The sequence below is a fragment of the Micromys minutus genome (assembly GCF_963924665.1).
Source record: "Micromys minutus genome assembly, chromosome: 2".
Lineage (NCBI taxonomy): Eukaryota > Metazoa > Chordata > Mammalia > Rodentia > Muridae > Micromys > Micromys minutus.
Genome location: NC_137971.1, coordinates 29,029,749 through 29,057,697, shown reverse-complemented (window position 1 = coordinate 29,057,697; position 27,949 = coordinate 29,029,749). Strand labels below are relative to the sequence as shown.

The window sequence follows — 27,949 nt, the reverse complement described above, 5'->3', positions numbered from 1 at the left end:
ATCATTTATTTTATATAGCAAGTGTCTGTTACTTTGCCTCAAGAGAACACAGCTACATAATCTATCAACGACCAGATACAGCTCTTGAATGACAATCCTGGTGTTTAAACACAGATTACCTGGTCTCTAAATTAAAGTCTTTCCACCAAACTATACTGTTCACACACTTTGTCAGAGTTAAATCTGATAATAATTATACAAGATGCCCCATTATACCACAAGGACACGTGCTCAACTATGTTTATAGCAGCTCTATTTGTGATAGCTAGAAACTGGGAACAACTACAAGTACCTCAACTGAAGAATGGATAAATAAAATGTGGTGCCTCTATACTACAGAACATTATTCAGCTATTAAAAGCAAAGACATCATGAATTTCACAGGCACATGGATGAAACATGAGAATATAATCCTGTGTTAGGTAACTCAAACCCCAAAGGGCATGCATGGTATGTGCTTACTTATAAGAGAATATTAACCATGAAGTACAGACATTCATGCTATACTTCACAGACCCAAAGAAGTTAAACAAGAAGGAAGGATGTGAGGATGCCCGATTCTCATTCAGAAGGGGGGATAAAATAGTCACAAGAGGCAGATGGAGGGAGGAACAAGGTAGGAGATGGAATGAGGAGGGGATGAGGGGATTTCAGGATCAGTGTGGGAAAGGACAGAAAGAAGGCCAGAGGGCCAGAAGAATAAATAAAAATTTGAAGCTGGTGGAGTTGGGGGCATGGGGACCATCTACAGGATCTATAGGATGTGCCAGAGACCTGGGATTGGTGGGGCTTCCCGGAATCAATGGGATTAGATGAGACTCACAGCAGTGGGGATATGGAACCTGAAGAGGTCACCTCCTGTTGTCAACAGAAACCCAAGTGGAGTAATAGAGCCACCAACACACCCATGAAGCATTTGGTCCAAAATTTATCCCATCTTCATTTGGGACCCCCAACAATAAGAGCAGCGTTGTCCCTAAAGCTGTTTTCTGTCTGGAATATAATCCCCTGACTGGCCTGCCTTTTCTGGCCTCAGTTGGAGAGTATGCCCCAGCCCTGCAGAGGTTTGATGTGCCAGGATGGGTAATATTCAGGTTCAGGGACCTCTACCCTCTCAGACAAGAAGAGGATGTAGAGAGGGATTATGTAAAGGGGGACCAGGAGGGGAAGCAATGGGGTGGGTGGAAGAGTTTGGAGGGAAGAAATAAAAGGGTGAAATGTCATAATTACACTATAGACCCCCAATAAAAACAGAAAGCAAAAATAAAGTACAGAATAACTTTTGAGCAATAGTCATATATTTATCATAAAATTGCATCTGTTAATAAAGCCAGCACCAATATATTTTGGTGTCCAACCACAAAATAAATGGCATAGGCCTTTAACGCTTATATTGCTGGAATCCCCACTCATTGGTATGTCCTATCCAGCTCTGTAGGTTTATAATGATACTATGTAATGATCCGTAGTCATTTAATGTTGAATTATTTTAATGCCAAGCCATGCAGATGCCACAGTACCCTTGTTCCTACTGTTCAGGTGCTTAACGCCCCTCTACGCAGATGTCCAGAAAGGCTCTAAAACCCTGCCTCTTTGAGGGACGAAATGCTACTTAACTTGGCTTTGATGCATGTTAATCTTCCACTTTGGCAAACATACTTCTAATGAAATGACATCGCTGGAAAAAGCTGTTAATACTTTAATTACTGTGTACATTGGTTTCTATTGTGGGCCCAAGAATTATGATCAAAATAAACACAAAATGGATTAATGTATAGATGTTATATGTATGTAAAATAAAGGAGATCCTAATAATTCTATGTTATCACTAAGCATTTTAGCTTACAGCTATTTTTTAATACAAATTATTCACCAAGATATAAGGTTGCATATACAACTGTCTTACACATAGAGTGAAAGAAGATGTAAAGAAACACATTTTTTCTTATTACCTAGATTTAAGATATTGTTGGCATGGATTTAGTAATTTCTAAGGATTTGAGATTATACATGAGTATATTTTACATCTGGAACTATAAGGCAGAGCCCAAACTAAATACACAGTGCCCTGAGTGCTCAGCACATGACTCTTGCTACTTTGTATTGAATAAAAGTAGTTGTACATATAACAACATGTGCACTGTCTTTAAAAGAAAATCTTACATTTATACATTTTTGTGCCTTAGTTGATTACAGCATTACCAATCACAATCTTGATAAAAGTAGATCATTGCAAAACTAGCTACTGCTCAGCCAATTATGAAGCATTTTCACAAGCACACTATTGATTTAAAAAAATTAAAGCAAAGCATCGTGGTTTAGTAGTAGTCACTTTAAAAACCCTTTTGTGAGGAGTTAGAAACTCTTCCAGTAAAATTACAGAGCATAAAAAAAGACCCCAAATATCTAAAAATACAGTTTTATGTGCACTGACTCTGAAATTCCTTCAACTTCATCACTGGAATCTTCATCGTCGCTGTACCCCAAAGTAGAGTCACTATCAGTGTCTGAGTAATCCATAAGAAGGCTTTACATGGACTTCTCTTAGGAAGCAGTTCTCCCCTTCTTTGTGGCTACAAGAGAACTCAGTTGTGCACAGATGTCTCAAGCTCAGAGGTAGAAAGCCAAGGCAGTACAGAGTTCATGCAGCGAGGCTGGCAGAGTGGGAATCTCCCTTTGCAGACCCGTGGCAGTGTGAATACTATTAGCAGAGTCCTAGCACTCCCCTTGTGCCAGCCTCCATGGAAACTGACACTCCTCCAATTGCCTATGAGCTTAAGCCCTTCACTCTCTGTCATGTGCAACAGTTTAATGTCGCAGTTAAGTTACATGCACACAGGATCCCATTTTTTATAGTAAAATCAAAAGGAAATCTTAACACAACAAGTAGGACAATCAAAATGCATGGCCATAATAAGCTTCCAAGAAGCACCTGAAAGGGACTTACAGTATTGCAGCAGTGAATTAATCATGGACAATTGTATAATCTGTGGCAAAGCTGACTGCTGATTGAAAACAGGATCCCTAAGCAGTTAGGTGTTTGATTTGTAGTGCATTACTTTCTGAATCTGACCACTCTTGTCTCTGCCTCTGATTCAATCATAAAACTATTCTAACATGATTTATACCCCAATTCTAATAAAACTTACATACTATATACAGAATTAATCGATGAATAAAGAAATTATAGTTTCCTGTCAAACTGGGCATGGAAAAACCAACAAGCCTTTGTCAACACATTTTTTGACAAATGTTTGAGCATAAACCAAACAGTTGGGAAAGAAGAAAAACTGGATATCCTAAGGCATAAGACTTATGGGCGACTCCTTTCTCTCACCACTTGCAAAAATCAATTACATGTTGATTAAAGAATTAAATATGTCTTTAAACATTGAAACTCCTAAATGAAGATACAGTATGAGTACTATTCAATATTAATACTAGCAAGAAGTTTTTTGATATGATCTCAGAATGAACAACCAAACCTCAAAATGCCTCAAACATGAAAGGAAACAGTCAACAGTGTGTAGGTAACCTAACAATAAGAAAATATTTTCATCCAGTACATCTGACAGGGGATAAAGTCTGGAATCTTGAAGGAACTCTAGCAAATCAATTACCAACATTTCCAAACAATTAAGTTGAAAAATGGTGGAAAGCCAAAATGAATATTTCGTTAAAAACAGAGATGATCAGCAGGGTTATAAAAAATATTCAGTTGTTAATAACCACTACAAAAAAGTCAAATCATAATCTGGCAAATTCTCTCATCCCAGTTCAACTCTCTCTCTCTCTCTCTCCCTCTCTCTCTCTCTCTCTCTCTCTCTCTCTCTCTCCCTCTCTCTCTCTCTCTCTCTCTCACACACACACACACACACATACACACACACACACATACACACACACACACATGAACATACCACAAACACCACACCCCCCCCACACACAGGTGTATTCTCAATAAGAAGAACAAAGACATGTAGCTGAAGATGGTATACAGAGGACTTTATGCATTATTGGCAGAAATGTACATTAATGATCCATTATGCAAATCACCATGGACACTCAAAAATTTTCAAGTATAACATGACCCTACCACCCAAACAATTGTTCTAAAACAAACCCAGAAATTGTTATATTAAAAACACACCTTACAAATTAGTAAAAACCAAATTATTCCAGGTTGGTTATGTACCTGTGTAGTATATGTATTACATAAGTCATGGTTTAAATCCAAGTGAACCCTCTTCTAGTCATAAAATACAAAGAGAAGTTTAGTTTAAGAAATAAAAATTTGAGTTATACAAAGAACAAAAGTCCCCAATAGCCATCTGTTCTGATAACTAACATGTTAACCTGACAGCTGCACATTATAAACGTAGATTTAACTAGGGATGGTGATGTAGACTTGAAATCTCAGCACTCACGAGGTTGAGAGAGGAGCACCAAGGGTTTAAAGCCTAAGAACTCATGTTAATCACACAGACACACACACACACACAGTACATACATTCTTTCTGCCTCTCTCCCTCTCTGTGTTTGTCTGCCTGTCTGTCTCTGTTTCTGTCTCTGTTTCTGTCTGTCTGCCTGTCTGTCTCTGTCTCTGTCCGTCTGTCTCTTTCTGTCTCTCTGTCTGTCTGTCTCTGTCTCTGTCTCTGTCTCTCTCTCTCTCTCTCTCTCTCTCTCTCTCTCTCTCTCTCTCTCTCTCTCTCTCTCTCTCTCACACACACACACACACACATACAAACAAACCAAATACATACCATTACATGGATTTTGTATGTGTAACATTTACTAGATGCCTCCTGTTTCTGGTACTGTTCCAAGAACTTTCCGTATAGTATTTTAAGGGTGGCAAATAAGCTAACAAACTAACTTGGCCTAAGTTGTGTGACTATGACCTAGGATCAGTATTTGAACACTGGCAGGTTGACTGCACAACCTGCAATCTTTATTTGGATATGGTAATTTTTATGTGATACCTGTATTGAGTACCCACAAACTTGTCTTCATTTAAAAAACAAACTAACTAACAAAAACAAACCAAAAAAGGAATTCCAGTTGTAATGGTATATACCTTTAATCCTGACAGTCAGGAGACAGAGGCAGGTGAATCTCTGTTAGTTCAAAGCCAACATGGTCTACATAGCAAGTTCCAAGCTAGCCAGGATTATGTGATGTGATCCTGCCCCCAAACCACAACAACAGCAGCAGCAACAGCAGAGAAAGGAATGTACAAAGAGTGATACTCAAAGTTGTGCAATGCAGCGGTGGCTTGGTATTTCAGACATTAAGACAGTTGGTTGGCATGCTAACCTTTCTCCTTGCCCCAGACAGAATTGAAAGACCTAGAACAAAAGAGCTGTCTCTGAAGTCTATCTCATCTTAGAATGTGGACTTTGCAGAGGGTTGGCTTGGGTTTCAGCTGTTAAAATATGATAGACTGCGACTGCAGAGACTTTTACTAGAATTCCTTTAGAAACAGATTTTGTGTAGAAGAAAACACTACTTGAGGCATGAGGTGCTGTATTGTGCACAGTGTTTCTTTACATCTGTTTTTGTAGTGTTTTACTTCTGTAAATTTGTTCTCTATTTACAGTAGTTGAAGTATAGAATCAACCAACATGATCACTGATTGGTGAGTGAATCAAGAAAATGTGGTACATCTATGTATAATGGAATATTATTCAACCATAAAAATTAAATTATAGTATTTGAAACAACAGAGATAATTTTAAAATATACTGTATAGTTCTAAATAAGCCAGACACAAAAGAACAAATACTTTATGATATCTCTCAAACATAGAATGTGAAGAAATTAATTCTATGACACTTAAGAGTGAAATTGTTATCCCCAGAGACTGGGTCTGATAGTTTTAATTAAAATGGCCATCTTAAACCCTATTAAAAAATGGGGTACAGAGCTAAACAAAACGTTTTCAGTTGAGGAACACCGAATGGCCGAGAAACATCTGAGGAAGTGCTCGACATCCTTAGCCATCAGGGAAATGCAAATCAAAACAACCCTGAGATTCCACCTCACACCAGTCAGATTGGCCAAGATCCAAAACTCAGATGACAGCAGATGCTGGCAAGGCTGCGGAGAAAGAGGAACACTTCTCCACTGTTGGTGGGGTTGCAAACTGATACAACCACTCTGGAAATCAGTCTGGCGATACCTCAGAAAATTGGATATAGTACTACCTGAAGACCCAGCTATTCCACTTCTGGGCATATACCCCAGAGACACTTTAATACACAACAAAGATATATGCACCACAATGTTCATAGCAGCTCTATTTATAATAGCCAGAAGCTGGAAGGAACCCAGATGTCCTTCAGAAGATGAATGGATACAAAAATTGTGGTACATATACACAATGGAATACTACTCAGCCACCAGAAACAATGACTTAACCAAATTCTTAAGAAAATGGCTGCATCTAGAGAATATCATCCTGAGTGAGATAACCCAGTCACAAAAGAACAGACATAATATGCAGTCACTGATAGTGGGATGCTAACCCCAGAGGCTTGCACTCCCCCAGAAACAACTCACAGACTGTATGAAGTCCAAGAAATAAAGAAAACAAAACAAAAAAAATATTTACAAAACAAGAAGACTTTGACTATTTCCATGTTGCGTTTTGTTTTGCATGTACTTTACGCTCATTGTAACTATTAGGTTTTCAATGCATACTGTCAAGCTCTTGAAAAAAATCAAGTACTGACTAAAAAAATATATTCACATAGTTTTATGTAAAAATTATTTTAATATCTGAAAAAACAGTACTAAGCAAAAAAATGTTTAAAATCTGTACATTTATCTTTGTTTTGTAAAATAAAGTCGTTTAAAAAAAATGGCCATCTTATATGTTTGAATGGTTTGTGCCCAGTTAGTGGAACTATTTGGGAAGGATTAGGAGGTGTGGCCAGGTAGAGGATGTGTGTCAATGCTTGAGGGGGGTTGAGGTTTCAAAAGATCATAGCAAACACAAAGTCCTTTGTTCTGCATGACTTTGGATCAGGATGTAAGCTCTCAGCCCCACATCTGTCTGCCTTCTACCACACTCCCAACCACATAGTTTTAGTCTAATTCTCTAAAACTGAAAACTAGACTTAAATTCTTCTTTTAGTAAGAGTTTCCTTGGTCTCTTTACAGCAATAGGACAATAACTAAGACAATGGGAGAATGATAGGAGGTGACAGAGAGAGATGTATTATCTGGAAAAAGGTCTCACTAAACAGAAAGAATAAGTTCTGGCACTTCACACATAAGGGTGTCTATGGCTAATAATAATATACATTTCAGAAAAACTGAATGTTTAAAGAGATAGAAATGTTAATTATGTAGGTATTTGTATAACATATTGTTCATTATATCCCACAAATATCCGATATTACTGTATCAATGAAGAAAGTTATTATTAAATATTAAATATTAATTATGATTAAATATGAAAATGTACACAGACAGAAAAATGTGTCCTCATAATTTAACTCTAAGTATTTTCTCCCAGGTTATATGGATAGATATACCCATTATTATGTTATCTTCCTTTCTGAAGTAATGAATGCTCATTTGGAATGATACCCATGGAACAGTACAGTGACTACAAGAGAGCCATGAAATTTGAAAAATTCAAGTTTTACATTTCTTTACATATTACTTTTGCTAGGTTGACAGCATAATGCATTTTCCTGACATAGAAACTTGCATTATATGGTTTATTTCAATGTCAATGAACACATATATTTACTAAATTGAACTATATGAAATTACTTTTGCTGTTAAAAATGGCAGAATTCAGTAAGTTCATGTGGTTCAACTTAATACATGATACTAGTGAAAGTGAAGCAATGAATAGACACTTGTTGGCATTTCTTTTTTTCTGTGCTCCTGATGAAATCTCATCTGGGCTAAGATTCTACCCTTGCTCATATTTCTTTCATAACTACTGCTGAATTATTTCATTCTCCCGAATGTTGAGAACTGATTTGTGGCTTTTCTTCTTTCTCTTTAGTCATTCCAGATGCTTATTTTTACATTCCATTATAGCTGGTTTAAGAATTATCACCAAATACCATGCATGGGAAGATAATCTGATCCCAGAAGACATTACATATTATCAAATAAAAATTCTATGTATAGGATCCTTTTATAGACATTATTGTCCAGAAAGTCTCCAGAAATCCCTTCAAAACTGCTCAGCTTCAGATCCACAGAATGGTAAGACCCTATTATTAAAGACACCACACACCATAGTTGCCAAATATAGAAAAAAAATGTGGAAACTTGCTAACTTCCATGACGTCAGCCATTGCTATCCAGACAACTAAAAAGTGTCAGCAACAATACGCTACAACTTTAGACTCTACATGCTACAGTACTCACTGGCTAAGGTTACTGAAGAGATTGTGTCATGACTTTTATGGCAATAAGCACATGGTTACATTTTTGTTTTTATTTTTGAAACTAAAATATAGTATCATTTGCCCCTCCCCATTTCCTCCATCTCACCTTTCCAATGTCACCCCCTTGTTCTTTCTCAAATTCAAGGCTTAACAGTTTTAGTTATGTATATTTTCCTAAGTACATAAATACAACTCAGTCCACATGATGTTACTTGTAAGTATTTGGTTTCAGGGTGACCCTTAAGTATTGGATATCAAACTGAAGTGTCTTTCCTGGAAACCTTTCTCCTGCTGTCAGCATTCTCGTATTTGTTTATTTGTTTATTTATTTATTTATTTATCTATTTATTTTATCGAGGGTTAGGGTTCTATGGGATTTCCCCCTCCCATTTTAGCCAACTGATTTCAGATCGGATCTGAGACAAGCTTCATAGGAAGTTGTTAATGTTCAGTAACGTATATCTAGTAGTAGAGTGGTCACAGGGACTGAGATGAATCTTCTGTAGCTGTTCTGCTAAGTGGAAATGTTACCAAATTGTCTCTTAGATATTTATGTTTATATCTCCAACCAGCATTATCTTCAGAGTTGGTCAATCTTCTCTTTACAATGTATGGTGGGTAATGAGGATTTTGTTTCTCTTCACTCACAGATTTTTAAGGTACTTTTATTCTTTTTATTTTGAAAGCAAAGGGAGATGAAGCATACTGGAATCATAGCTTGATAGACAGAATCTTAAGAAACAGCACATTTGAGGTGAATGCCAAATAGCAATCCACATATTAAGGCAGTATAACCCAAATGAAACATGACCACTGCACGATTCAGGCTTTTCTATAGATAAACACAAAGGGGCACCACCTATGTCTTGTTCTGTCGGCAACGTGGATAGCTCAGTTCTCGTTTCAATTTGCACATGTGGAGTGTGGGTCCCTGCACTCCTTTATGACTCATTAGTGTTTGACAGAAAAGCTTTCAAGTCCTACATATCATAGTCTTCAGTGATCATCAAGGGAATTATCATAAATCCAAGGATATCCTTCACTAGAAAAAGGGATTAAAAGCTTATAATCATGACGTATCTTCTGAATACTAAGTGGTATAATATGGGATCTATGTACTACATAAATTTCCATACTAATGCTACAAAAGTGACTAAATATTCATTATAAACAAACTAAATATACACACTTCAAATGAGTCTCATTGTCAGGTGGCATGAACAATGTAAAAAATGCTTATAAAAGCATACTTGAAAACTTTAAAAGTCCAAATTGGGGATTAAATAGGCCTCTTTCAAGGAAGAGTATTACTGAACCATTTAAAATAATGTTTAAAAGCAATATTTAAAAGTAATGACTTATTTGGGTAAAATGCATACTGTCTAAACAAAAATTATAAGTGATTTTACAGTTAATTCAATACAGAATAATTTCAGCTAAATGAGAAATTAACTTTGAATCAATGACACACAGAAGCTAGTGAATTAACAATTGGAAGGGATATCCAATTTTAATAAAAGTTACAAGTGCCAAATCACTACATAAAGTTAAATGCCAAAAGACATTTGACTTATTTAAAACTCAGATCAACATCCACCAAGAATTGTGATATTTCAGACTTGCTACAATGTCCAGCACTTGTTACATAGGAACAAAATACCGATGGTTTAAAAATATTAAATTATATCCATGTAGATATGTGTGTACTGAAGTGGTCCTAAGCTATTTGTAGCTTAACAATCTATCTTAAAAATAATTTGTTCAATATGTCAAGAATATTTATAATGTGATAAAAAAATACATAATGAGGAATACTCACTTTCAAAAATTAAAAAAGATATATATTAATATACATGAATTTTCTCTGGAGTCCAGGAGAGGGTGTTGGATCCTCTAGAGCTTGAGTTATAAGCAGTTGTGACCCAACTGAAGTGGGTTCTGGGAACTGGTCCCCCATGAGAGCAGTATGCACTCCCAACGACTATGGTTGTGAGCCTACACTAACTTCTGAGTGGAAAGGCTACTGAGATCTTTCCCAGCTGCCAAATTTATGTGTTAGGACTGTAGTTACCAACATCTATCCACGCATCACAGGCCAACCCTTCAGCCTTTATCCCCAAATCACTCCCACTCTCAGGGACGGGACTCATTTATGCCCTGTAGCCTGATCACACAGAGATGCCAGACTGGCAGCTAGAGTTAGCCAAAGCCTTGACATAGTATCCTGCCGTCTCACTTACAGGGTTGCCCTGTGTTCTCTCTTCCCTGGAAGAAATTACAGCAACTAGATGACACACTAAGGAAGGCATTTTTCAGCAAGGGCATCTTATTAGTAACACCAGAAGGAACTGAGGCAGGGACATTTCATATCTATTAAGGGGTTAGATCACAATTATACACAGTTATATGCAGACATTCAAACAATATGCATGAATGTATGTAATATTTAAGTTATATTTAGTACTGGCGCTAGAGTATTATTGCTAATGTTTCTACTAGAAGTTGAGGATAGACTTTGTTTTCACAATTATCATTATTTATTTAATATCATAGTAATGTTATATTATTCATTTAACACATGTGATGCATTGTCTACAGATAGCAACTCTAAGTCTTTTCGCTAAGATATGAACTTAGGAAATAGTTGTTAGAAGAACAGATTCAAGAGAGGGTTACTCTTCTGGGTTCAAATGCGGAAATACCACTAATTAGTAATATGATCTGGAGTCAGATATTTAAGTTTTCTTATTGTTGATATTTTTTGTTTACAAAATAGCAAGACAATTTAGTAGAGCAATTAAATGAAGAAAAAAATTGAACAAGTACACAAAAAGGATCTAGATTCTTGTCTGATATACGGGAGTACTCAATAAACATTATACAGCATTATTAATCCATTATTATTGCAGCATGTCTAAACACAATAGATTCCATTCAGTCTTAATTTTGCTACAAATCATGAATACCATGCCTCCTTCATTAATCTTGAAACTTCTCAAGGATCAGCACTCATTTTTTATATTGAATCAATTTCTGTTTTCTCAATATAAAAATATGCTCTCAAAGAACAAGGAAGAATTTGAAATCACATTGTAGGAATTTTCCATTATGACTTAACATGAAATCTAAATATCTATAGAAATAAACAAATAAATATCTATTTTTTGCTACAACACAGAAAAAGTCCTTGGCATCCCACCCATTTTTGTAATAAGGTTCTTTGATTTAACCAATAAAAATAACATTCAATTTAACTTGAATTTTATACAAATGAGTATTTCTTAGTTTGTCACAAGTAAGAATGTACATATATTAAAGATAAATCATTGTTTATTGAATTCACGAGACATTGTCTATTTTACTTGGCCACCCTAAAGAAAGTCTCTGAGTAAATAGACCAAGAAGGCAGTCCTTGTTGCAGAGAAGATAGAGGCAAGGCGCAGAATAAATGGCTTTCCAAGAGTTTACAACCCTGTAGCTAACAGGAATTATCTACAGTTGTATTTCAGTGTGACCCGTCCTGTCACAGGAATGAAAAGAGGGACAACAAATGACATGCAACTTCCTACTCTGACTGGATGCTGGCGAGAAGGATGGCACCTGTCAACAGAGCAAGGGACACAGGAGAATACATGGGTGCTGAAGTAGAATAAAGACTCCTACGTGTGTGTTTAAAACTTATTCCAAAGAAAATCGGGGTGATCATTTCAGCACAGAAAGCCCGTGAAAAGGCACGAGAAGATGTTATCCATGGTCAGCTACCAAGTAACTCCTAAGAGCTGGACCTGAAGAGAAGGGGAAGCCCAACACTGAGACCTCCAAAGCTGGGACAGCACAAAGCATAAACAGCTGAAGCTGACTATATAAACGTTGAAAACTTCAGCCAATTGCTTACCTGAAATCTCTGGAAGGAAAAAAAAAAAAAAAAAATAAAACGGAAAGCACAGGACTAGCAGGAGACAAGGTGTGCTCAGTCCATGTCCTATTTTGCTTTCTATTGCTTGGCCCTAAAGTGAACTATCAGGAAAAACCATCCTTAGGTGACAGTAAGATGGCTATAGGACATACTGGTGGCATCAGCAGTCTCAAGCAATCCTCTCTTCTCTAGCCCAGTTGTCCTCATGAATTTCCTTTGTATCTCAGTGTGTGTGGCAGACTGGACATATATGAATCAATGGACGTCTGTGCTGGCTCTTGTAGAATGGATGAGCACCTACTGCGTTCTCTGGAAGAGATGTGTATCTACTGCATGTTCTGTATAGTGATGTCCATACATTACACATTCTGGAGAGTGATGTCCAGCTACTGTACATACTGTAGAGTGATGTTCAGCTACTGCACACTTCACTTACTCTGTTACATTCACAGCTACCGTTCTAAGAATGCTTAGGGCACCAGTACTCTGAGCATTTTTCTCACTATACAATGAATAACACTTAATTAACACCTGCTGCATCATGAATGCGGAGACAAAGCAGAAAACTGTGGCCTTCAATTCAGAGCTGCTCTTCATGATGATCACTGTAAGGTACACATGGTGCCAAAACCAGCTGTGGGACGACTGAAGTCAAAGTTCAGTTTTACTGACATTTGGGAGAGGCGGCAGTTATGGGGCACATTTCTGTGCCAGGTATTCACTGTCTAAAAATAAAATTTGTGCTGCAATGAGTTCAAGGCCAGGCTGAAGTACATAGCAGTTGTTAGGTAGGTCAAGGCTCTATAACAGAACACTGTCTCACAAAAGAAAAAAATTAATTAAAATGGCACCGAATAAAAATAAACTAAATTAGTTTAAATTCTGTGCTTGGGGGCTTGGGGGTTAGAGAATTATATTCTTGGGCCACAGCCAGTGAGCAGTGTGTTTTTGTAAAAACGTTCAAGTAACGAGAGTTTTTCTCTTTTAAAGGGGGTATTTAAAGAATAAAAATCTAAGCAAAATATGAATCTGATATTGTCTATATCTGATATGTTCAGTACAGGTCACTTGTCACTAAGCTCTTTGCAGAGCCTGTCCTTAGGCAGACAAAAGAGTGAAGCTCCAAAGCGTTTCATGGCTTTATCTGAATACATGTAGCTAAAAAGCAGCACATGTAGATTTTTAATCCAAATTTATCTCTATGTCCAGTGTCCGTGTAAACTGAGTGTGTTAAATCCCCAATTATGTGTGACTCTACCTGAGAAAGTAAGCCAGGCACACTGTTCTATAGGCTGTATCTAGCTTGAACAGCCCCCCCCCCCCATAGCAACATAGGTGCAAACTCATATTTACCTAATCATAAGCTGTGTTGTACAACAAAAATACTGCTCAGCCACAACTTCCATTCTTTTATTCAAGCCCAAATGCTTCTTAATTTATGTTTTTTCAGCAGTAAAAAAAAAAAAAAAAAACCCAACATCTACCCTGCCTCTAATTGCTTAGTAAGTCAACAATAACTTTTGCAAACTCACTACATCTTCCATGGCTCAAAGATGAAATGCTCAATAAATTCCATTATAGTTCAGTTAAAGCATCCACACACTATTTTATAGACTTTTAATGATCACACAGCAAAAACTTTCTAATTAAACAAGGTCTTGGGCAAACCTTTCATAATTTTATTAAGTTCTACTAAGCTTAATTCTGTGCAGACATGGTACAAGCCTTGTAGCAATCAGTTGTCTGCTTTCCTCTACAGAAACTTGGGAAACTTCATATCCCTACAGCAACAGCTCTCAGAATCTAATGAGGAACAACAAGTTGATTCACCCCAGCTGATACATGTATTCTTTTTCTCTGCTAGCCTTGAGATTGTTGGCTGCTTTCTTTTATGAACAAAATGGGCAAGTTGGCTCTCTTAATTCAAAAAATGTATTTGACAAGTCAGATTTTTCTTGTCCCAATCTTGCTACAATTTTCCTTCATTCTTCCACCTTTGATACATCCACCTAGCCACCATTTATGATTGAAGTGTAAAAGAACCGTGTGATACACGATGGCAGATATGATGGCATATAATGAAGAGCTCTACTTTCAATAAATTCATAGCTTAACTCAGACAATGCATGACATCACAATCTCTGTGTTAATGATGTATTGGCAACCATGCTAATTTTAGATTAAAATAACTAGACAGGGAGTTTCGTGTTGATACTTTCTGCAATAGATACTTACATGTTAATATATTTAGTATCCAAAGCGATACTATGATTTGGTCACTGTTGTACTTTCTCGCTTTAATAGATAAACAAGAGGTAAACTGGGGTAAAGAAATTGTCCCAAGTCATAAAGTTTGATGAGTAAAAGAACAGACCTTCAAATCCTGACAGTGAGACTCTAGGTAACAAGCCTTATGCTTCTTTTACTATAAGCTATTAAATTTCCTCTTCTCCACAATCACAATAAGGACATAATTTTAGAGTGTCTCTTTAGATCAACATGATCACCGTTCTCTAAAAATGTCTTGTTTTTCAAGTCCACACAAGACTTTCATGAGCCAACACTGTACTGTTATGTTCACTGCTGCTAGGAGCAGAAAAGATCTGACAGAGCTCAGATCAGATTCTACTGAGACCCTTGGCATATACCAGACAAAGTCAAAGCTTAAGACAAGTACAGATATGGGAGTTCTTAGCAGTGTGTTGATAGAGAAGATGAAGAAAACAGGATTCCAGAAGTAAAATAGAAGGGGAGAGGTGGAGAGCCTGCAACAAGAGAAAGGATCCTGTCTCTCTCGGATGGATATCTCGGTGTTCCTTACTTTGATTGGAGCCTAGAATCCATGAGAATTTATGACCTTTTAACCCATGAACTGTTTCACTGGCAACCCAACAACATGATTCCTTTAACATTTGCACTAGTTAGACTTGGATTTTTGATGGTTACAATCAAATTTTATACATAATACAGCCTTTAAAACATATGTTCAATGTTTATAATCAAATCATACACATAATACAAATTTTAAAGCAAATGTGACTTTAAAAACTAGTACATTTATTTAATATATGTGCATAATTAGTGTGTGCACCATGTGTATGCACACACATACACATATGTTAGATAAAAATCTGTGGGTATTCTCTCTTCCTATTGTGTGGGTCCTAGAAAGTCATTAGGCAAAATATAAGTAACTTTACCCTCTGAGTCAATGTGCCAGCTTATGGCAGATTTTTATCTTTAGTTTCCAGATTGAAAGATATGAGACTCTTTGAGAATTTATATTAAAAGCACAAACACACTGTAAGATGGAGCGGGTAGAGCTTTGTAAATTCTACAAGCTAAATTAAGAGATCTTGGGGTGGGTGGAGGAAAAATAGATGCAAGCAGAAGCCCTAGGAATAGATATCTGAAACAGAAGGAATGGGGTCACAAAATATTGACAAGTTTTAGATTTATAGTGATAAAAGAAAACATGTTCTACATAGTGGTTGTGGCATATATGATGTCATGTGCTGGGAAGGTCCTCTTTGTTGGAAACAAGCAGAATTGAGAGCAGCCAAAAGATACTGTCAGAAGGTATTTGAATGAGACTGTAGCAAGCACTGAATATTAGATGTGCACACATTAAATTATTTATTTAAGGGAATGCAAACAACAGAATCATAACTCTTAATTAGATCACTGTGGTTAGGTCAAGTACTATAGTATGTGAGAAGAAACCACATAAATCAACATAAGGACTCAATGAGAAAAAACTCTCCAGATTCATTTTGTTTTGATTAAGCCTGAAGTCTGCCACAGTAGAACTTTCACATTTCCCTTCTCCCAAAGCTGCAAGAGAAGCATACATAAGTATTAGCCAGTGTGGGCCATCCTGTGAGCACACTGACCACTAACACTGAATGTGTTTAAATCATACTTTCTTTACCTTGGAGTGCTTATGACCTCCTCAATTTTCTCATTTGGGGAGTATGTCGCTAGGGAGAGAGCAGGAGACAGGTAAAAGCAGAAGATATAGATCATGAAGACATAATTTAACAAATATAAAATGTGCCATGATGTGGCCAGAATACAAGAGATAAAATGTTGCTGAGGATAGAGAGATGATTCAGCTGTTCAGCTTACATGCTGTTCTTGCTGAGCATGTGAGTTTGGTTCCCAGTACTCACACGTCAGGTGGCTCACAACCGTCTGTAACTCTATCTTGAGAGAGTGCAGTGTCCTTTCCTGGGTTCTGTGAGCATCTACACTTTTATGTGCATACTCTCACACAGACAAAGAACATTATATACAGAATTAAAAATGATATTTTTTTAAACAAATTTCCTTAAAAGGGAGAATAAACAGTGAGAACTTTAGGAACAACAGCCTTGCTGGAAGAAATTATTACATTGTCTTAGAAACAAACAAAGGCTGGTTTAGGTAAGGCAAAGTGTTGAAGACAAGATGATCAGTCACTTGAGGCAGAAAGTTCTTGTGAAGAAAAGCAGAGAGTTGAGCAGTTAGAAAAAGCACCAAGGCTGTGAGCTCTTGGTGGTCTAAGATAATATTCTCAGGCTAATGAAATAGCACACTAGGCAAGAGGCAAGGCCAGAACACAGGAGGACCTGGAGAGAGGTCCAAAACTAAGCCAGGAACTATCAGATAACACCACACAGAGTGTGTCCAGGAAACTTTTGAGTATAGAGGCATTTCACCTTGATCCTCATGATCAAACTATTTATATCGAGAGGAAGCCTAAAATTAGATAAGATTGCGACATTCCCACTGGCATACATAGCCATAGTCATCTGTCAGAGCGTAATGTTCAGAATTATATTGAAATTTTGTTTTCATGTCAAAGCAGTAGATCCTTGAAAATACAAATCACTACCATCTTGGCTAAGAAAATTTAATAACACATGTCTCACTATATAAATGAACTTTTGTTATCTGTAAATCCTCCAGTCCAGAATGAGATGTCAACACACACTGTCATTACATTGCCAAAGGACATTAATGGCTTTTTAAAACTGTTTGTAAAATAGTTGATATTTTTGTGCATTTAGTATATGCCAGCCCCTACATCATACACTCTATATGAATAATTTGCATATTATATAACTAAAATTACATCTCTAAAATACTTAACTATATCACTTCCTCCCTTTTGTCCCATTCTAATAGTATGTGAAGATGATTTCCCATACTAATAGTATATGAAAAAGAGTTCCCTTACTTAAGATACATGAAGAAGACTGAGAGGAGAGTAGGAGAGCGGGGGCTGGTGACATGGTTGGTAGAACTCACCTAACATGAGCAAAGCCTTGGGTTTAAACCTTAGCACCAAGACAATACTCACAATGATTATTTAAAACCTAGAGCAATCAAAGAAGAAGGAGGAAAGAAGGAATGGATAGAGGAGTCCAAACTCACTCTTTCTGAACTATTCTAGTATTAGAACATAAACCAGTGTGGTGGCTTCAATAAATGGCCCCCATAGTCTCATAGGGAGTGACAATATCAGGAGGTGAGGTCTTGCTGGGGGAAGTGTGTAACTGGGGGTGGGCTTTGAGGTTTCAGAAGCCCAGGCCAAGCCTAGTAGCTCATTTGGTTTTCCTACCACTGGAGGATCCAGATGCAGAACTGTCAGCTACCTCTCTAGTATTATGTCTGCCTGTGTGCTGCCATGCAACCTACCAAGATAATGGACTAAACCTCTGAGCCTGTCTATCAGCCCCAATTTTTTTTTAGAGTTGCCTTGGTCATGGTGTTTATTCATGGCAATAGAAACCTTAAAACAATCAGTTAGTTGATTCCTCTATGTCAGATGTTACTTGTCTGTAAAAATGGAACCCTGTTTCTTCTACTTCATGGTGATAAAGACTCATTGTGACAATATAAATAAAAAGCTTTAGGTAATTTCAAATGCTTTTTGGCATGGCAAAATATCCTTTTTAATTTTTTATTGGTTATTTTATTTATTTACAGTTCAAATGCTATCCCCATTCTTGGTTTCTCCTCTGCAAACCTCCTATCCCATCAGCCCCTTCCCCCTGCTTCTATAAGGGTGCTTTCTCGCCCACCCCTACACTCCCATCTCATTGCCCTAGATTTTCCCCCATATCCTTTAGAAATGTTTATAAGAAACTTTTTCAGTCATTGAAATATACTTTGTGTACATAACTTACCGAGCGACTAAACTTTCATAAGAGAGTGGCAAATTCTATCAGTTTTGGCAACATGAAGTTCTTAATTGATGATATGTATGTAGTACCATATAACTAATGTATTACCATGTAACCAAGACTTTCATCTCCACTGTTCTTTGGAAAGCAGTCTCCACTAAAGTCCACTTGTACGAGGTTCACAGAGACCCTGAGAACACTATAGTCCTGGTTACATTCTCCCAGCCTTTCTCCTACACGACCATTTCCTTTTGGCTTCCTATTCCTGTGTAACTTTTCCTTAGATGTTGACATTTATTCCTCCATCAGAAGGAGTAGATGAAGTTCTTACTGAATGTGTATTATTGACATAAACATGGTTATATCAAGGTTCCAAATGCCTTATGGATTCACAGGAATGGCAAGGTCCTCCCAGGTTCTGGTCCAAGTACAGATATTGAGAATGTGGGCAGAATCCTCATCTAGCTGAAGACAGCCTGAGTAGATGCCTACATAGACCTCCACCAGAGATTAGCTAATCTACCCTCCATTCTTGTATATTTACTAAATACAATGAGTTTCTGGGCAGCTGGTAGGGTTTCTATAAGAGCACATAACCTACCCAATCCCAGCTTTTTAGTGAGCATTTCTATTGTTTCTGTATTTTCTGTCACCCCAATTAGAATAAGCCATGGTTGTGCCCCTCTCAACTTTCTCTGTGAAATGTGAAGATAATAGCCACAAACCTCATAGGCAGTCTCACCCCAGACTCCCCAGTGACCATTAGTAATGCCTCCCTGGAAAACAGGGCATGCCATTTATGAGCGATGTGCTAACTGTTAAGTTACTTCACTGATGAAGCACAGTACTGACACTGAGTGACAGGTACACAAGCAGAGAGGACGAGTGTGTTGCTGTAGCTATATGTGACCTAATTATTATTTTTCTATTTTTCTTTATTATTATCATCATCATCATTAATATTATTATTATTAACTTTATTTTATAAAAACAAAGATAAATGTACAGATTTTTAAGCATTTTTGCATAAAAGTATATGAATACATTTTTATAAGGTTGTAATTAAGTATTTGTGGATACATATACATACACATATGATTATATATAACAATAATATAGGAAAAGAGGCTATTAATTTGAGGGGATAGGAGAGAAACAGGGAGGGGCTGTAGGAAGAAAAGGGGGATGTGATACAGTTCTATTTTAATTAAAATATATTCTTTTTTTTCTTTTTTCTTGAACTTCACACAGTCTGTGAGTTGTTTCTGGGGTGTTCAGAGCTTTCTGGGGCTAGTATCCCATTATCAGTGACTGCATATTACATCTGTTCTTTTGTGACTGGGTTATCTCACTCAGGATGATATTCTCTAGATGCATCCATTTTTTAAAGAATTTTGTTAAGCCATTGTTTCTGATAGGTGAGTAGTACTCCATTGTGTAAATGTACCACGATTTTTGTATCCATTCATCTACTGAAGGACATCTGGGTTCTTTCCAACTTTTGGCTATTATAAACAGAGCTGCAATGAACATTGTGGTGCATGTATCTTTGTTGTATGTTGGAGCAGCTCTGGGGTAAATGCCCAGAAGTGGAATAGCTGGGTATTCAGGTAGTACTATGTGCATTTTTCTGAGGAACCACCAGACTGATTTCCAGAGTGGTTGTATCAGTTTACAACCCCACCAGCAGTGGAGAAGTGTTCCTCTTTCTCTACATCCTCGCCAGCATCTGTTGTCATCTGAGTTTTGAATCTTGGCCAATCTGACTGGTGTGAGGTGGAATCTCATGGTTGTTTTGATTTGCATTTCCCTGATGGCTAAGGATGTTGAGCACTTCCCTAGATATTTCTCAGCCATTCGATATTCCTCAACTGAGAACGTTTTGTTTAAGTCTGTACCCCATTTTTTAATAGGGTTGTTTGATTCTCTGGTATCTCGCTTTTTGAGTTCTTTGTATACCTTGGATATTAGGCCTCTATGTGATGTGGTGTTGGTAAATATCTTCTCCCACTTGGTTGGCTGCCGTTTTATTTTCATGATAGTGTCTTTACCCTTACAGAAACTTTGCAATCTCATTAAGTCCCATTTGTCAATCTTTGACCTTAGAGCTCGAGCTATTGGTGTTCTGCTTAGGAAATTTTCTCCTGTGCCTATGTGTTCTAAGGTTTTCCCTACTTTCTCATCTAATACTTTCAGTGTATCTGGTTTAATGTGGAGATCTTTGATCCACTTGCACTTGAGCTTTGTACAAGGAGATAACGAAGGGTCTATTTTCATTCTTCTGCATGCTGAGTGCCAGTTGGACCAACACTATTTGTTGAACAGGCTGTCCTTTTTTCATTTAATGTTTACAGCTCCTTTGTCAAAAATCTGGTGACCATATACGTGAGGGCTCATTTCTGGATCTTCTATTCTATTCCATTGATCCACATGCCTATTTCTGTACCATTACCATGCAGTTTTCAGCACAATTGCCTTGTAATATATCTTGAGGTCAGGGACAGTGATTCCCGCAGATGTTTTCTTGTTGTTGAGGATGGATTTTGCTATTCTAGGTCTTTTGTTATTCCAAATGAAATTGCACATTGCTCTTTCCAACTCAGTGACGAACGGGGTTGGAATTTTGATGGGGATTGCATTGAATCTGTAGATTGCTTTTGGTAAGATGGCCATTATTAAAATGTTGAGCCTTCCAATCCATGACCATGGGAGATCTTTCCATTTTCTGAGGTCTTCCTTGATTTCCTTCTTTAGAGGTTTGAAGTTCTTGTCATACAGGTCCCTCACTTGCTTAGTTAGAGTCACACCAAGGTATTTCATAGTTTTTGTGACTATTGTGAAGGGTATATTTTCCCTAATTTTTTCCGAACAATAGACTGGATCAGAAAAGAAATTCCTCTCGCCACATAATAGTCAAAACGCCAAGTGCCCAAAGTAAAGAAAAAATATTAAAAGCAGTAAGGGAAAAAGGCCCTGTAACATATAAGGGCAGACCAATCAGAATCACACCCGATTTCTCAACAAAGACCATGAAAGCTAGAAGAGCCTGGACAGACATCATGCAGATCCTAAGAGAGCACAGGTGCCAGCCAAAGCTACTATACCCAGCAAAACTCTCAATCACCATAGCTGGAGAGACTAAGATATTCCAAGACAAAACTAAATTTACACAATATCTGACAACAAACCCAACACTCCAATGAATTAAAGGTGGAAAACTGATTACATCGAGGGGATACTACATTCTAATAAAAACAAGAAAACTCCTAAGCAAGAAAACCAAAAGAAGAAGGACATACAGGCACAATTCAACCTCCAAAAGCAAAAATTTCAGGAAACAGCAACCACTATTCCTTGATATCTGTTAACATAAATGGACTCAATTCCCCAATAAAAAGACATAGGCTATCAGACTGGAAACATAAACAAAACCCAGCAATTTGTTGCATACAAGAAACTCATCTCAGAGACAAAGACAGACACTATCTCAAAGTAAAAGGGTTGGAAAAAACCTTCCAAGCAAATGGCCCCAAGAAGCAAGCTGGAGTGGCCATTCTAATATCGAATAAAGTCGATTTTCAACCAAAAGTTATCAAAAAAGATAAGGAAGGACACTTTTTACTCATTAAGGGGAAATTTGTCAAGAGGAACTCTCAATCCTTAACATATATGCTTCAAATACAAAAGCACCGATATTCATAAAACAAACCCTACTAAAGCTCAAAAAGTACATTGTGCCCCACACAATAATAGTGGGAGACCTCAACACCCCACTCTCACCAATGGACAGATCAGGGAAACAAAACCTGAACAAGGATACTGTAAAACTAGAAGATGTTATAAACCAACTGGAATTAATAGATATCTACAGAACATATCATCCTAAAGGAAAAAATACACCTTCTTCTCAGCACCTCGTGGCACATTCTCAAAAATTGACCACATAATTGGTCACAAAATGAGCCTCAATAGATATAAGAAGATTAAAATAACTCCCATGTATCCTCTCAGATCAACATGGTCTAAGGCTGGTCTTTAACAACAACAAAGACAACAAAAAGCCCACATACACATGGAAACTAAAGAACGCTCTATTAAACAATATCAGGGTCAAAGAAGAAACAAAGAAAGAAATTAAGGATTTTCTAGAATTCAATGAAAATGAAAACACAATATACCCAAACTTATGGGAATCAATGAAAGCAGTATTGAGAGGAAAACTCATAGCTCTGAGTGCTTCCAAAAAGAAACTGAAGAGAGCATACATTAGCAACTTGACAGCACAGCTGAGATCTCTAGAACAAAAGGAAGCAGATACACCCAAGAGGAGTAGACAGCAAGAAATAATCAAACTTAGGGCAGAAATAGACCAAATAGAAACAAAAAGTATCATGGAAAGAATCAACAAAACCAAGAGCTGGTTCCTTGAGAAAATCAATAAGATTGATAAACCCTTAGCCAGACTAACTAGAGGGCAAAGAGAGAGTATCCAAATTAACAAAATCAGAAAGGAAAGTGGAGAAATAACAACTGAAACTGAGAAAATTCAAGAAATCATCAGATCATACTACAAAAACCTATACTCAACAAAGCTGGAAAATCTGGAGGAAATGGATAAAGTCCTAGACAGATACAAGATACGAAAGTTAAATCAGGACAAGGTAAACCATCTAAATAATCCCATAACACCTAAAGAAATAGAGGCAGTCATCAAAAGCCTCCCAACCAAAAAAAGCCCAGGTCCAGATGGGTTTAGTGAGAATTTTATCAGATATTTATTGATGACATAATACCAATACTCTCCAAACTATTCCACAAAATAGAATCAGATGGAAAACTACCTAACTCATTTTTGAGGCTACAATAACCCTTGTACCTAAACCACACAGAGACCCTACAACAAAAGAGAACCTCAGACCAATCTCACTTATGAACATTGATGCAAAAATATTCAACAAAATCCTTGCAAACTGAATTCAAGAACACATCAAAATTATCATTCACCATGATCAAGTAGGCTTCATCCCTGGCATGCAGCGATGTTTAACATATGGAAATCCATCAATGTAATCCACCATATAAACAAACTCAAAGAAAAAAACCACATGGTCATCTCACTAGATGCTGAGAAAACATTTGACAAAATTCAACACCCCTTCATGTTAAAAGTCTTGGAAAGAACAGGAATCCAAGGCCATACCTAAACATAATAAAAGCAATATACAGCAAACCAACAGCCAAAATCAAACTTAACGGTGGGAAACAACGCAATACCACTAAAATCAGGAACTCGACAAGGCTGTCCACTCTCCCCCTACCTATTCAACATAGTACTGGAAGTCCTGACTGGAGCAATTAGACAGCAAAAGAAAATCAAAAGGATATTTTTCTGTTTTTCAGAAACTGCATCCTATATCTGTGATGATTTTGTCCTGAAATGCCATTTGCAGGCCTTTTTGTTTAGGTTCTCAAGCTAGAGAAATGTTTGGGGGAGTTGAGGAGCTTTTGAGAAATGAGGTGATATGAGATGGGTCTCTGAAGGGCATGCCTACTCTCACGTCCAGTTCCCTACCTTCAGACCATGCTGGATGTGAATGAAGATCTGATTTTGGCTCTCTCTAACACAGAGGTTTAGGACACAGCTAGTATAGGCAGGTCACTTGCACAGCCCTTTAAGGTTTATGGCTTGTGGTGCTTCCAGTCCTACTCTACGCTCCTGGATCTGCCGAGATGTGAGAAGCTGCTTCCCCATGCTCCTGCTACTCTGACACCTCTCTTGCATGATGGACTGTACACTTTGAAACCATGAGTCTTAATAGTGTAACATGTCATTCCCCAAGTTGTTTCTATTGTGCATTTTATCACAGTGACTGGGAAATACAACATAAATGCATGTCTAAATGAGTGACCGATTCTAATTTTCTTTAATCTATGAGCCAAAAGCATAGAGCTACCTAGCCACAAATTAAGTGTGAAAAATAACTGAATTCTATCCCTTTCATTGGTTCCTAGAGATATTTAGTGAATTCACTCTGTTTGGAAAATGGTGTGGGAGTGAACAGGGTGTTTTTAAATTTTATACTCAGGAAACAGTGTGGCTTCCAGGATCTATTCACTACATCTTACTACATCGGCAACCGAAAGTGCCTCCTTTGACCCCTGCTAAGAATTTCTGACTATATTATCATGTTGCACAGTTCCCAAAATTATCTCTGTTCAAAATTAGTATAGAGCTACGTTAGGTAACTTCAATGAGATATCTTTTAATTAAAAAAAAACCCTATATTCTATAAAATAGAAGGGTTCTAAGTTTCAGACTAACAGTAATTTAATGAATAATGTCACAATAAATAAACTGTTCCCCCTCAATTATTTCTAGCATAATAAAAGACAAATGTTTAGTCATTAACATGTAATGAAGTGAAATGTGATCTCACTTAGGTAGTAAGTTTTGAACTAATTCCTAAACAAGCCACTCTGAAGCATTTTTGACATCCACTGTTTACATATGAAACAAGGGCAGAGTTTTCCTCATGGTCTGCATGTCACAGTGTCCAGCCAAAGACTGCTGGAAAAACATATTCAAGAGTTTCTTCTGAGGCTATATTTTTCCAGCTATCGCTCTGCCACAGTCATGACTTCCTTGACATAATTTCATGAAGCTAATGGACATTTGGGCTATTTTAGCAATTTAAAAACTTTCTGAGTGTTTACAGAGATAAGGATGAAATAACAAAAGAAATGTACATGCGACCAGTAAAACTAGAATCATACAGTTATTCCTGCAGAAGTTCTGAGGCATGAGGCAATGATTTAACCCCATCTAGGTTTCCTCTGTCCTCTGGAAAATGCAGATAATATTTAGACAATATGTGTATGAGATATGGGAGGGGGTAGTGAGGAGATGAGGAGGAGACAGAGAGAGACAAGTATAGTGACTATTTTGGAGTTTTGGTTTCTTAAAAAAGCACAGAAATATTGTAGGAATGTTTTCATTTTAATTGTAGGTGTGGGATATAAGGTTGCTTTGCAGCACCTGACTATGATTTCCCTCAAGCTCTACTAGGGGCTTGACTTTGCCAGCTGTAGATAGTTTCTGCAATTTCGGGGTGTCTGGAATTCTGGGAATGTTTTAGAGGGTATATAAATGCTAGGGCCCTGAGAAGCAGGGAATGTTGTTGGTTGTTGTTGTTTTGGTGGGTTGTTGTTGGTCGTGGATTGTTACGTAGTTTTGCACAAAGAAGAATTGTCAAGAAGTAATTAGTTATCTTGATGGTGATGATCAAACTTGCCCGAAAGGACTCAATTCCACTAATGAGCAGGAAGTGGTCTAAAGATAATGTCGACCCTTTTCTGACTCCTCTCCACCTTCCTACCTGCCCCTGAAATTATGGGTTGTTCTTTGGTCTTATATAAAGCCAAGTCCATTTTTGCTATCCACATATTTCTGGTTGTGAAACATTCCCTGGAGTGTTTTATGTAACAGGGGTCATACCCTTAAAAAAAAAAAAAAAGCCTCTCTGTCATCCAAAAGCCATGGCCTGTCCATAGCTCCTTAGTTAGGTGTGGAGACTTGGGAATTCTTTACCATGTTACTTCTGGGTAAAACTTTGTTTGAAAATTCTCCATCTGGAAGATGTCTACTCTGATGTATTTATCCCATGTTGTATTCTGTTCCCAAAGCTTTTTATGCATGACTTCAGGAGCTGATTAGACTAACTCCTCTGATTCTTTATAAGCATTGGGTGATCTGGACATCTAATGACATCACTAGGCAAGATTTCTGTACGACACATACATTAACATGAAAACACCAGTGTTGTGTGTCATTTGTTATTAAAGGGTGGACAAAAGCTACCTTTTCATAACTAATTAAAAACCACACTCCAAGCACAGTATAGTTTGGAGATTATTCAGAAATGCTGATCTTACAGTTCCCTCTTGTAGCTTCAAAAGAAACAAGTATACAACTACCAACTCCCATAATTCAAAATTCTACTGCAGACATTAATGATCTTTGTAAGCATGTTTTGTGTACAGGTTAGTTTTGTGTTGCTCAACTGTAGATTTCTCTTTCCTCTTATCTGGTTTCAATCCGAGATATGCTATTGTAATGCTTCTGTATAGAATCTCCTGTCTCAAGTCTATGTAAACAATTCTTACCATTCATACTTTCTTTGGTCAATAATGCTGATCAGTCAATAGTTGGGCAGAAGAGAGAATAGGGTGGAACTTCCACCAACCAGAGGAAAAAGAGAGGAAGTGAGATTCAGATACGCTAGGAAAATGGGGAAATTGGAAGAATGAGAAGAGTGTCCAGGAGACACTATGGGAAGAAACATCTGAAGCAGAGAGAGCTAGGACAATTCACTGTTTACACTCATATTATAATAATTCATTTTACAGGCCATCACGAAGACCATATCTGATTCGTCCCACAGGGTAAATCTTCTCACAAGTGCCAGCCCAGAGCATATGGGTTAGAACAGGCTTCTCTTTTCACATGCTATTCCCTAAAGATGTAGTAAACATACACAACAGAAATTTTCCAACTGTTGCTCTCTGGAGAGAGAAGGCTTGTTATAGCATGCAAAAGAAGACTTAGCACAAACTCATGCAACAAACTTACATTAAATATTAATCCATCATTTATTTAAAGCTCTAATTAATCCTAAGTTCTGTGCAGCATATATGGTCAAGAAAGATGTCATGGTTAGTACTACCTGAAGATCCAGCTATTCCACTTCTGGGCATTTACCCCAGAGACACTCCAATATACAACAAAGATAAATGCACCACAATGTTCATAGCGGCTCTATTTATAATAGCCAGAAGCTGGAAAGAACCCAGATGTCCTTCAGTAGATGAATGGATACAAAAATTGTGGTACATTTACACAATGGAGTACTACTAAGCTATCAGAAACAATGACTTAACCAAATTCTTAAGAAAATGGCTGCATCTAGAGAAGATCATCCTGAGTGAGATAACCCAGTCACAAAAGAACCGACATAATATGCAGTCACTGATAGTGGGATGCTAACCCCAGAGGCTTGCACTCCCCCAGAAACAACTCACAGACAGTGTGAAGTTCAAGAAAAAAAGAAAAGAAAAGAAAACAAACAACAACAACAAAACAAAAACCATTATGCTCAATCCTTACAGACCAAGAAAACGTTGAGTAATTCTGGGTTACATCCTGTTTTACATGTACTTTTTGCTCATTGTAACTAGTAAGATCTTAATGCAGAGTATCAAACCTTAAAAAAATAAAAGAAAAGCCAAGCACTGACAAAAAAATAAATAAAAGAAAGATGTCATGGTGAATGATTTTTAAAACATTTTAGCTTTCACTTTGATGTGTATGGGTATTTTGTCTACAGGCATTACCTGTGTGCCATATGTATGCAGTACCTGTGGAGGCCAGAAGAGGGCATTGGATTCTT

General features: G+C 37.3%; 1 protein-coding gene across 2 annotated transcripts in view; it reads right to left on the bottom strand.

Moving 5' to 3' along the window:
• PRKG1 (protein kinase cGMP-dependent 1) overlaps nucleotides 1–27,949 on the bottom strand; it is a gene marked incomplete at its 5' end in the record, with an annotated part of 1,033,183 nt that overhangs the window by 130,988 nt on the left and 874,246 nt on the right. The window contains one exon of one of the 2 annotated variants that reach the window (XM_080912439.1): nucleotides 2,435–2,569. The exons of the other annotated variant lie outside the window; for it this stretch is intronic. Coding sequence (XP_080768565.1) covers nucleotides 2,435–2,520 — 86 coding nt within the window. Of the gene's footprint in view, nucleotides 1–2,434; nucleotides 2,570–27,949 lie in introns of those variants that run through there. 2 annotated transcript variants of the gene reach the window in all.